The following is a 12,652-nucleotide window of genomic DNA, read 5'->3' as shown; positions in this document are numbered from 1 at the left end:
ACGAATTTATTGAGTCCCCCCCCAAAAAAGCTGCCCGGCGGCTGTGAAGGCGCCAGCAACGGTGATGTATTTAACAGACAGAGGAGAAAAAAGAAAAAAAAACAACAAACCTTCTGCCTCTGCTGTCTGGGGTTGGTGATTAACGGAGGGTTCTGCTAATGAACGATTTAGAGGCAATGCTTAATTTTAGAGAAAAATAGAATACTATCGACTGCCTTGATGCTGAGTGGGGATGTAGCCAGTATTTAATTCTTCCCCGGCTAAATTCAGCCCCCGGCTCTCTTACATCTCTGTGAGTGATGTTATTTGTCCCATTGGAAAAAAAAAAAAAACAAACTAGTCTGAAGCATCCTTAATCCAGAGTAATCAATTTACCTGCCTGCCCCGCCGGACAGCCCCAGCAATTAGCAGCCATTCTGACAAACAGCTCCAAAGCACGAGGCTCATTGCAGGGGACAGAAGAGAGAACTTACACAGTTTTGGGTTTTTTTAACCCCACCAAAGCAGGAGAAAGCTTCACCTTCGCTATCCCGGCACTCGAAACACAAAGTTGAATTGCAGATCTGTCTTCCTCTCCGCTCCCTTCTCCGTTCTTCAGGAGAGATGATGAGTGTAGGTAAAAAATGGAGGGGTCCATCCTTAGTTGCTGCTGCTTGTGCTTTGACCTGGGGAGAAAAATCAGTGTGAAAGCCCCCCAAATCCAGGCACTGAGTCCCCAAGAGCTCCAGTCTCGTCCTCCAGGTGAAGCCACCTCAGCAGCTATGGCTGGCAAACGGCTTCCTCCCATCACCACAGCAGCTGGTGGCACCAGGAGCCAGATACTTTGCCATGATGAGACCAACGGGCAGCAGTATTCAGGGTCCAGTGCTTCAGAATCATTGAATTGTCCAGGTTGGAAGGGACCTTTGAGATCACGGAGTCCAACCATCAACCCAACACTGACAAACCCACCACTGACCCATGTCCCTCAGCACCACGTCTGCCCGGCTTTGAAATCCCTCCAGGGATGGGGACTCCACCACTGCCCTGGGCAGCCTCTGCCAAGGCTTCACAACCCTTTCCATGAAGGAATTCTTCCCAATCTCCATCCTAAACCTCCCCTGGTGCAACTTGAGGCCGTTTCCTCTTGTCCCATCACCTGTTCCTTGGGAGAAGAGACCGACCCCCCCTGGCTACACCCTCCTTTCAGGGAGTTGGAGAGAGCGAGAAGGTCTCCCCTCAGCCTCCTTTTCTCCAGGCTGAACACCCCCAGCTCCTCAGAAGTTCTCCAGACCCTTCTCCTGGGTCTCCAGACCCCTCACCAGCTCCGTTGCCCTTCCCTGTTCCTTTTTATCCCGTTCCTTTCCCAGCTACAGACGTTACTTCTACCCTTCAGGTCGCTTTTGAAGACTGAGCTTGCTCTCAGCGCGTGACACGCAGCAGCTGCAGGATTCTCCCCACCACCCCCTTCCCCAAGAAGCCGTCACTTCTTAAATTAGAGGCTGTCACTGCACCTTCATTTACCTACTCGCTAGGTATTAGAGTAAGACTCACTAAATTGTGGTACCTGTTAAAAAAAGAATATTTAAAAAAAAAGTGTCACATGATTCTAAAGAGATGTTCAATATTACCACACTTTTTCAACACATTAGTAAAAAAAAACACATTTTATTATTTTATTAAATTTTATTAATTTATAAAATACAGTTTCAAGCACTTAAAGCTAAAACTATCTAGCAGCTGTGAGGACACTCACTACCGTGGCAAAAACGAGGCAGAAAATGAGTAAACAGCCACCCTTGCGCTCCACAGTTCCCTCAGGTGTTGCCAGGGTGTGCAAACCTGTCTGTATTCCAGAAAAATGGAGCTGGTCTCAATGGAAAACAGCCCTGGAAGCCCAGCAGCATGCTCTGGGGAGAGGTGGCAGGAAGGGGACAATAGAGTAGCAGTGGCTGCAGGACAGGAAAGAGGAGGATGAAGCAACCTCTGCAAAGCAGAAGAACATTTATAGCCAACAGCTGTGGAAAGGAAAGCCCAGCACACATTCCTACGTCACGATCCCCCCAGAACTCCAAGAATTAAACAAAAAAAAAAAATCAAGGCAACAACTAGGACTAGGAGAAGGAGGTGACAGTGGCTGGGAACAACCAAAGGCCCAGACCCCACCATCCCAGCTGGTTCCTGGTCACCACCAGGTGCTGAGCTGAATGAGCTTCAAAGCAACCGTGTCTGTCATCGCCTCACACGCTTCTCTGAATTAAAAAAAAAAACTAGTTTAACAATTTGAATTGTTTGAGCAGGACAAATGTATTTTACAGGTGAGAAAACATCGTGCTTCCCCATGGAACGAGCTTCCCCAGAGCCTCGGGATAAAGTCATGGCAGGAAGAACAATCCTCTCCATGAATTTGGCTTGTGGCACTCTGCTTGTAACACAGTCTTCTACGCTGCAGCCACAGCCCTAGCAGAGGACAGGGGGAAAGAAACAAATAATCTGTTTCTAAGAGAAATATAGGTGATCCTGTCCTCCGTGTGGCACAGAGGTTCTCACCATTCTATCCTCCTTTTTGGCAGTTTATTCCTTTCCCCCAAAAGGAAGCTGTCCCCAAAGGACACTATTTCCCCTCTGCACAACACGAGAGCACAGGAGGAACCTGCTCCAGGAGCTCCCGAGGAAGAGCAAAGATCAGCAGTGGTTTACAGATACATTAAAATATATTTTTCAAAACAGGGTGCAAATGTGACTCCCCATTTACCTGCCAAGATTCCAGTTCAGTCCTTTTCATTTCCCTTGTCAGAACAGCTGGCACAAGCAGCTAACACAGCAGGAAGCACGATTCCTTCAACTACTTTAAGTGTTAGTGACGCATACGTTCTAATCAAGAGTTGGCATCTTTAACATTCTTTGTATTTATTTTAAGAAAGCATTTTGGTTAATCTAAGCGAGAATATTCAAAAGCCACTGGGAAGAAAATACATTTTTTTTGTTTCTGCTCAAACTTTTCAGAATAGACACTGAACACTTTGCCAGCTCATTCAGCAGACAGCACTCCGTTACGTGGCCAAGCAACGCGCAGAGAAGAAATTACACCCCAAAAAAAAAAGAAAAAAAGGCAACAAAAGGATGCACGAGGGTTGCTTTAAAAAGAGCAAGTTCAGAAACTCCTCTCTGAGGGTGCCGAGCGTGGCCAGACAGTCAAGGTCACCTCAGCCACCTTCTCACCTGCCCTACTCGCTGCATAAAAGAAAGCAAATACAAAAACAACGAAGGTTCGCATAAAAATAGATCATTTTTTGGTAGCTGCCCTCTTAAAATTACTGTACAAATAAATAAAATTATTGTCCATTTAAATATAACCGTTCAGAAAAACTGGAAGCTGGCAGGGGTCTTCAGATCCACCCACTCCTGCCAAAGGAAGGCAGGGTTGGTTGTTCACCATCTCCGAGGCTTCCGGATCACAGCAGGACACCACACCTGCAAAAGAAACGTGCCCAAAGTTGCAAAATAAAACACTTGTTGTTGAGAGTGACCCACACCAAAGGTCCCCTGTTCTGCCCCGGGGACATCACTAACATAGTGAGATGGGGAAGAGCACAGGGCAGGACACAAGTAGGCTTTCCTCAGTGAAAATCCCATTTCTCAGCAACTTTTATCTTAAGGACTCCCCAAATGACAGGTTATATCCATATCCCTGCCTTCAAATTCCTGAAAGAGAACTCATTTAGAGGTTTTTAACTCTGTTCTCAGGAGATTTACAGTTTGGCTGCCCTGGGCTGTAGAGTTCATTGCCCTGTGACAACAAAGCATTACGGAAGAAAAAGTATCTCTGTCCTTATTTGAATTTGCTATCGGAGATTTGCTCCTGAAGCACCAAGGTTTCCCTTTCCAGCTTCTGTGCTGCTCCCAATTTTCAATTAGGAAAGTCAGATATGGAATCGGGCTCTTTTCTGGACTGAAGCCTCCAGGGATTGGTTTTTAAGACAAGCCTGTTTGAGAAGGGCAAGTTGGTTTTCCTTTCAGTCCTCATTAACGCAGCGGTTTCAGCGTGAGACCACGAGCCATCGCTGCACCAACTCCCATTACATGCCAAAACCAAGCAAAGTAGGTAATTAATAGCTTCCTGCCCAACGGGAAAATAAAATAAATGAAGAGGATTGAGACAAGATGGGGTTTTTCAGGGGTATGTGCTGGTGTTTTTCTTCTGAGCCCATTATGCAAATCTGTTTGTCGCTACGGTTTCATGATGAAAAAGGAAAGTCCACAGGAATAAGCCTGACACTCTGCTGCTACAGCTTTTTTTTTTTTCTTCCTTCCTTTCTTTATCCTTGCAAATTCCTCTAGAGCAGGCAAACCACTTCAGGGCTGGCCTGCCAACTAGTGGTACTGCTGCTCCTACAGCATGCCAGGCCTCCTGAATCAGAGTAGAGGTCTCAGAACTACAGCTCCTACCCCACTAATTAAGTCGTTTTCAGTGATAAAACTGTTTTTTCTAGATAAAAAGAAGGGCTGGTCTTGTCCACTGGGATTTCAGTACAGCATTTTGGTGGAGCACCACACAGGAAGGTATTGGATAGAGAGGAGAAGACTGGGACTAAGGAAAAGGAAGATGTAAAGCAGATAACCTGTCCCAAGGGAAAAATGAAAGGGATAATTTGGAAACGAAGAGGCTGGAGTAGAGTTTTATCAAGATTGGCACTGGCAACGCTCTTGTTTAATTAACGTTTTAGCTAACAGCCTTAGCACAATTAGAAGTGTGCCGATGACACAGAGCTGGAGGTATTGGGGTTATAAAAAAAGGATGAGGAAGTACTCAGGGTCATTCACCGTTTCTTCTAACTGCCAGGGGATGAAACTGGGTAATAGAAAACATAAGGTCATTCATCTGTGAACAAAAGTAACTGCTGTAACCCAGAATGTTATTGATTTGAAGCAAATCAAGTCCAAAAGGGCTTTAGGATACAAAGTAATTATGAGAGGATTAAGTGATTTAGATATGAAAGGAGAGAGATGTGATCCTGGAGGAATATTTCCAGACTAGATAGTAAATGCTTTACCAGGACCTGAAGAGACTCGTCTGGAGTAAACGCAGAAATTATTTGGAGATGAAAGGGCCAACTTTCACAGAACCAACCAACCTTGGACAGGAAGAAATGCTGCTAAAGTTACAACTGGGCAAACACCCCGGGAGGAGAACAACATTTTAAGCTGAAGCACAAGTCTGTCACAAGACCCAGAGTATTAAACTGAGCAGAAATGCATTTGGGTTGCAAAGGACAAGGTCCTTAGCTATAAGGACACTCAGATGCTCTCAGTCTCGGTGACTCAGACACAAACCCCTTTATTTCTATGATGCATTTAGCAAATAAATCCTAAGATACAAAGCCCACGACAGCAGAAGACAGGACCTGAAAATCCTGGAAACTCCCTCTGTATTTTCATTGTCTGACAGATTCCATGACTTCCAGCAGAGCAATCTTGAATTTGATGGTGGACATTCAAACTTCCAGCAAGGCAGATATTAAAGAACCCATCAAGAACTCATAAGGATTAGGATCATTTTTTCCCCCCAAGTGGGCACATAAAGACAACATTCTCACTGCAGGACCGGACAAGACCACCAGACTCCCAAGCCCAGCCTTCTCCAACATATTCTTCAAGGCCAAATTGAGGACAGGAAGCTCCTCTATCATCTGGTGCACCCAGTTCTGATACGCTCTGAGCATTAACAGTGCTTTAATTAAAAAAACAATAAAAAATCTGTCTCTAATCAGACAGTTACTATCATATCTAAGTATCCTATTTAAGATGCACGCCTACAAATATACAGTAACTTTGCCCACTTCAGCATTTATTTGGTTAGAAAATATATTGTAAAAGCAAAAAATAAGCTGGAGGTGAGGGCAGAAATCTGCCCTCCTTTGTGGCAGTAGATGAGGTTTAGGGTAAAGGATGGGCTGGCCCAATTACAAGCAGTGCAGCCAATTCCCTAAACACCATTAAGGAGGCAAAAGATCCCTACTTAGACATACTTCAACCAAATTCCTGTCCCGAAACGTTTACCAAAGCCTTTCCTTCTTCAAGTTTGCTAGATGAGGTTTAGGGTAAAGGATGGGCTGGTCCAATTACAAGCAGCACAGCTAATTCCCTGAAGACCATTAAGGAGGCAAAAGATCCCTAGTTAGACACACTTCAACCAAATTCCTGTCCCCAAACGTTTACCAAAGCCTTTTCTTCTTCAAGTTTGCCTGGTTTTTTTTGTGGTTGGACTCGATCTCTGAGGTCCCTTCCAACCACTACGATTCTGTATCTTTCTACGGCTGGATTTTCAGCACCACTACAGGTCAGGTTTGGTTCAGAGGGCTTTGCCCTGGAGGTCACTAACAGAAAATGCCCCAAATGCCAAGCAGGGAGCAGCCTGGCAGTGCCACCAACCTGAACGTCCTTCGCCTCTAGGAGACGGAGCGCTGGCGCTTTTTGCCGTAGGAGATGAGCCTGATTCTGATTTCCAGCTGGAAGGCATCCAGCCTCTCCTTGGGGTTAAAAGCCAACATGTCACGCAGGAGCTTGCAGAGGTCGTCTGGCATGGACCTCTTGTTCTTCAGGGGGATTTTTAACTTCATGTTGGGGTTCTCCAGCAAGGCTTCTCCGAGGGGAATGAGCTCCTTGCCTTGGCAGATGTAAGTTCCTGAACAGAGATGAGGAGGAGTCGGGTTATACAGGTAGAGAGGAGCCTACACAAAATGCTGTCACACACAACAGGGAGAGACAATCTGGGAAACAAAACATCTGAGAGATGAGTGGAAAGATCACTTATTAAAGGGTGACTGCCAAGTCAAACACTGGGAGAAGCTGTTATCAGAAGAGGCTTTTTACTTTCAAATAGCAGCCAAGGTGCTGCCCAAGGCTGTGTGTGTGACCATGAGGGGAACAGAAGGAAAAAGTTTGAGCAAAAGGTGCTGCTTCTAATCATTATAAGGACCATTATATGCAGAAAAAAGGGGCTACTGACATGAACTTCCTCCATCCTGCTCTGGGTCACCCTACCAGGAGATGCAGAAGCTCTAGAAGAGGGAGGGAGCCCAAGGTTGTGTGCGTGACCACACATGGAACAGAGGGAGAAAGTTTAAGCAAAAGGTGCTGCTTCTAATCATTATATGGACCATTATATGCAGAGAAAAGGGGCTGCTGCCATGAACTTCCTCCATCCTGCTCCAGGTCACCCTACCAGGAGATGCAGAAGCTCTAGAAGAGGGTGGGGGACTCTGCTTGGCTGAGGCGACTGGTAAGAGTTAAAACACAAAACTTATTTGCTCAGTTAGTCAAATAATTGTCAATTAAAATGACAGCGCAACGCCATTTACCGTTAGCCAACTCCTCCTCGGCAAGATTAAGGAAGGGAAATGTAAATTTGCTCCTGGTAATCTAAATAATTTCACCGGTTGTTGAAAATGATTAACCGGCTTCCGAAACGGGCAGGAAAACCAGCTTTTGCTCACTCAAGCTGTTCTGCCCCGGCACCAGGCAAAGAATAAATGTTTCAAAGGCAGTGACCTGGCTGTGGATAGAAAAGGTTGGCCCCTGCAAACTCCTTATCTCCAGTCGGCGGGCAGCTGTTTTAATGAAATCTGCTCCTGCTTTGGTCTCAGCTGCAGCCAGTCACTTGTTTCTGCAGGCAGGAACTAAAACATTTATCAATATTTGGCGTTTCGGAAAGAAATAAATAATAGAATTAGAAGCGAGCCTACTTGAAGATGAAAAAAAAAAAAAAGAAAGAAAAATTAAAGGGGTAGCACAGTGGTGTCTCCAAGTTCCTCCATAGAAATTCCTTTAAAGAATTTAAACATTTCAAAGAAAGACAGACAGGTATGCTATGATCTCAGAGCCTGGGTAGATGTCTTCAATTATTATGCTAATGTGCATGACTGGCATTCTCTCCTCTGGAGATGGATTTTCCACTGCAATATACTTTTCTGAAATCATTTAGTACAAAGCATTTCAAGCGTGCATGTGTGGGGGGGATTTGGAGGAAGGAGGAGGCGGGGAGAGAGCAGGCCATCAGAGGAGTCACCCCTGTGAGATCTTCCATCTCAAAACTGGGAGGAAACTCGGCCAGATGGCAGCGAAGCTTATCTAAACATCCTTTCCCAGTTTATTATTTGGCTTCTTTGGAACATCCTTTCAGTGCTCCGAATGATCCCATCCCTTGGTTGTGCCAAGTCAAGGATACAAGCGGGCCCAGAAGCCCAATTCCAGAAAGGTTTTGGTTTTAAGAGCATTAAAAGCATTTCTGAGCAAATGGAAGCACACGGATACTAAATCCTCTATCAGGAGTGTGGCTGTGAGACAGATGCCTCAGCAACAGCTATGACTTTTTTTCCTCCTACAATTCTTTAGGGACAATAAGGGCCAAATCCATTTTTGAAGAGCATTCCTTCGGATAAGGGAGGCCTGACAGCAGAGAAGCCAGAAGCGATCTTTCCCTTAACCTTTAAATCCCACAGAGCATTTCTGGCAGAAGGAACAATCTTCCAAACAAAGCAATTTGTAAATATAAAAAGTGTTCCCTCTGCCTTAGTGATATCTCTTCAAGACCTGGAAACCCTGCACGAGAAGCAACCAAATTAGGAGTAATGAATGCTGTAGAAAAAGAGATTTCTTTGCAGCTCTCTTAAAAACCCAAAACACCCAAAAAACCCCCCAACTTTGGGTGTCTTTGGGTTGCAAATTGCTTGCAAATCCCTGGAAAAAGCCACATCCAAAGCATGACCCAGGATTTGTAACTATGGCTGGGAGAAACACCTCCCTACGGATCCAAAGTGTCCATTGACAACAAGACAGCACTCATCTGATCCTCACCAAGCAATTCCTTCTCAGTATCCCTGTCTCGGAAGGTGATCCTCTCCACCATCGCCCAGAAAATGATGCCAAGGGCAAATATGTCAGCCTTGGCAGTGTAGTGACCTTCCCACACTTCAGGAGCCATGTAGAAGTTGGAGCCACAGGCAGAGGAGAAACGATGCTGGTTGATGTTCCCTTTCCCCTGACACACCTTGCTGAGGCCAAAATCCGCCACCTGCAAGAGGTTAAGAGGAAAAAACCAAAATAACTTATTCCCAAACATCACGTTTACAAACAGGGGCTCTGAAATCCACCACAGCACGGCACTGAGGCTCCTCGGGTGGCAGCCCTGGTGAAACAAAACAGCTGATTATTTCCTCTGAGCTGCCCACTCCCCAATCCATCTCCCATTGTTTGTTCCCCTTCCTAAGATGGACAGAACAGGCGTCTGATCGTTACCTTCCTGTGAATTCGCTCTGATTACATCTAATTGGGCATAAACATACCTTGAAATACATCTAAGGGTAGAAGTGGTTCTTGCTGTTCCACGGTGAGTGCCCTGAATCTCTTGCATTACCATTATTATCCCTAGTGATTAAGATGACATTGATTTAAGTGTCCCTTGACGGCTCTACAGGTCGAAGTACAAATACCATTATTGATCTGAATGGTCACGACAGGAATTATCTGAATGCACTGACCTGTTATTTTATGTCCTAACTACTGGAACCCTCGGGATGGAAAGTTCAGGAGGGAGCTGGAACAGACTTTCAGTCTTTACCTCAGTCAAGGCACTGACACGAGGCACCAAGACATTCCCCACCTCCCCTGCAACATCAGTACACGTGCTCGAGGCAGCAATATTGGAAGCACCAGCTGTTGGAACGGGGCAGCATGTTCTTAAAAGTTTAAGGGCAGAGAAAATATTGCTTCATTTTTGACTGATAGCGATCTCTGTGATTATCTAGGGGTGCAGTTCCACAGCCCTGAACTGCTCCTCTCAAAGGGATAAGCAATGGATGAAAGACATTACAGAAACACATCATCATGTGACCTCTACTTCCTTCCAAGGCTCCTAAAAAAAACCCCAGAAAGCCCACAACTGATATCAGATGTTCCAAGTTTGCTTATGACAAGTATCACCAGACCAAAAGCCCATCATTCCAAAGCACGTGATGCACAACCGTGCGGGTCAGATAAAGAGGAACGGCGAAGTTTTCACAGAATCACAGAATCTTAGTGGTTGGAAGGGACCTTTGAGATCATTGAGTCCAACCACAAAAAAAACCCGAAAAAACCCACCAAAAACCCAAAAAAAAAACCAACAACACACCACACCAAACGCCCACCAAAACCACCGCACCCACCAACTAAACCCCACACTCAACACCTCACCATAAACCAATAACCTTGGGCACTAGAGCATGCCCTGAAGAGCCATGTCTATACGTTTCTTAAATCCCTCCAGGGATGGTGACTCCACCACCTCCCTGGGCAGGCTGTTCCAGTGCCTGACCACTCTCTCAGTAAAGTAGTTCTTTCTAATATCTAATCTAAATCTCCCCTGCCCCAACTTCAGACCATTTCCTCTGGTCTTGTCGTTCGTCCTTTGGGAGAAGAGGCCAACACCTGCCTCTCTACACCCTCCTTTCAGGGAGTTGTAGAGGGCAATGAGGTCTCCCCTCAGCCTCCTCTTCTCCAAACTAAACATGCCCAGTTCCCTCAGCCTCTCCTCGTAGGACTTGTTCTCCAGACCCCTCCCCAGCTTGGTGGCTCTCCTCTGGACACGCTCCAGCACCTCAATGTCTTTCCTGTAGTGAGGGGCCCAAAACTGAACACAGTACTCTAGGTGAGGCCTCACCAGTGCCGAGTACAGAGGCACGATGACTTCCCTACTCCTGCTGGAAGTATTCCCTTACCTTTACTATGGGGTTTCCACGTCGGTGAGAAATCAAAATATTGTCGGATTTGAGGTCCCTGTGCACTATCTGGTTTCGGTGGAGGAAAGCCACGGCGCTGCTGAGCTGCCTCATGAAGCTGTGGTTGAGCTGAGCGTCGGGGCTGCGGGACAGCAGGTACTCGTTCATGTTGCCACCATCACAGAACTCCATCACGAACCAGAGGGAGCAGGCTGACCTGGGATCCATGCACCTCCGCCCTTTCAGGCAGGTCTCAATGAGCAGCAGGTGGCTGTCTGATTTTCGGTAACGGTGACTAATGGGCTGAAAGACTTGGCCGTTCTGCAGGATGCACTCCTCCAACTGGATCACGTTTTCGTGTTGGCTCTGGATGCTCTGAAGGGCCCAGAACTCTTGCAGAGCCAGTTCCACGTTTTCGGGCACGTTGCAGTGCATCTTTTTTACGGCTACTTTGCTTCTGGTTTGATTCACGATGGCTTCATAAACGACCCCGTAGCTCCCCCGGCCCACTTCTCGGATGATGCTGTACTTGGCTTCCGTAGCCATCCCCCACCTCGGCCCAGTGAACAGCAAATCAGGAGAAAATATTCGAATTCATGGCAAGCGGTCGTCGCCCTGCAGTAAAACCCTGGAAGGAAAGGGGATAAAAAGCTTAAAACTCCCCCAAACAAAGCAGCTTACCAAGCAGCGACTGCAAATGCTTCCAACCGGTATCAATTTTAGCAGTATATGCATGGGTATATGATGCAGCTGCACAAGGGCTGGCAGCTAAAACGGAGTTTTAAGAGAAAGCTGATATCCATGGTAACTTTGAGACATTATCAAGTACAATCCTGACTGCACAGCGGGATACAGCCACCTGGGAAGCGCCATCGATTTGTCCAACAGCGGACAAAGTTTAGCGAGAAAGAAAAAAGAGTTATTACAGACACGTTTTCTAAGCAGGGCAGGAAAGGAAAGACAAGACCTCCTGGGTAACGGCTCAACTTACTGTTACCAGAATTGACTTTTAAAGAAATAAAGGTAGCCAGAAGTCCCCGTTTGGCACTAAATCTTTCTCTCTCACTTTCCCCCCCTCTCGTAAATGTACTTATCCATCAATGGCTACACCATGTCCCTGCGCTTCCACTGCCAATTTTCTACCAGGCCATTACCTGATACCTTCTTTCTCTAGCTCACCTTCTTCCAACCCATTCATGAGCCCTAGACTGCCCTTCCCCTCCACCTCAAGCTCCTGTCCCACCCCCAGGTTGTTCTTCGCTCTCCTGCACAGCCTCTCCCTGCGATTCTCATGGTCCTTCCTTCAATCCCCCCTCAGCTCTATCCCCCAATAATCCTGCTCCCATTTTAGCCCCCCATCTCACTTCTCCCTGTTCTTCAACACTAGACCAAGTTTAGCTCCTTATTAACACATACTTTCTTCTCTCCCAACTCAATTTTTCTTTGCTTTCATGCCTGACACGTTCCTTTCCCAATCCCCCACTTACTGCTGCCCTCAAAGCCCCCCCCAATTTTCCTCCTTTCCCACTCTCAGTCCAGCTCCCCCAACCGAACCTCCTTCTTCCCAGCCCATCTTCCTTCTCAATCCTCCTCCAGCTCCATCCACCAGCAGTGCTCCTTTTCCAAATCTTTCATTTTTTCACCCAGCTCTCCTAGCCCTCTCCCACCCTATTCCCCACTCTCCAGCACTCAGCCCCCCCCAACTCCTCTCCAAAAATTCCCCAGTCCCGGACCCCTTTTCCTGCCTCCACCAACCCCTCAAGCCCAGCTCTTCCCACCATTTCATCTAAGTCCCCTTCCCCTCCAAGCCCCAGCTCCTTCTCTACCTCAGCCCCTTCCTGCTTCCAGCTGCTGCCCCCTTCCACCGTCCCCTCAGGCCCAGCTCTTCCCTACTTCTTGCCTACAACTAGCCCACC

General features: G+C 46.7%; 1 protein-coding gene across 4 annotated transcripts in view; it reads right to left on the bottom strand.

Annotated features, from left to right (window-relative positions):
- Window positions 1–1,697: 1,697 nt before the first annotated feature.
- LOC106900845 (serine/threonine-protein kinase PDIK1L-like) overlaps window positions 1,698–12,652 on the bottom strand; it is an 11,179-nt gene continuing 224 nt past the window's right edge. For 2 of the 4 annotated variants that reach the window (XM_014963050.1, XM_014963051.1), the window contains exons 2-4: window positions 10,737–11,364; window positions 8,836–9,052; window positions 6,429–6,664 (exon numbers count right to left, since the gene is read on the bottom strand). In XM_014963050.1, the coding sequence (XP_014818536.1) occupies window positions 6,429–6,664; window positions 8,836–9,052; window positions 10,737–11,282 (999 nt within the window). In that variant the 5' untranslated portion in view covers window positions 11,283–11,364. Of the gene's footprint in view, window positions 3,454–6,411; window positions 6,665–8,835; window positions 9,053–10,736; window positions 11,365–11,890; window positions 12,002–12,652 lie in introns of those variants that run through there. The other 2 variants (XM_014963049.1, XM_014963052.1) reach the window with 2 other exon arrangements.

This window comes from Calidris pugnax, unplaced genomic scaffold (assembly GCF_001431845.1).
Source record: "Calidris pugnax isolate Ruff unplaced genomic scaffold, ASM143184v1 scaffold450, whole genome shotgun sequence".
Taxonomy (NCBI): Eukaryota; Metazoa; Chordata; class Aves; order Charadriiformes; family Scolopacidae; genus Calidris; species Calidris pugnax.
This window is presented reverse-complemented; position numbering and strand designations above follow the sequence as displayed.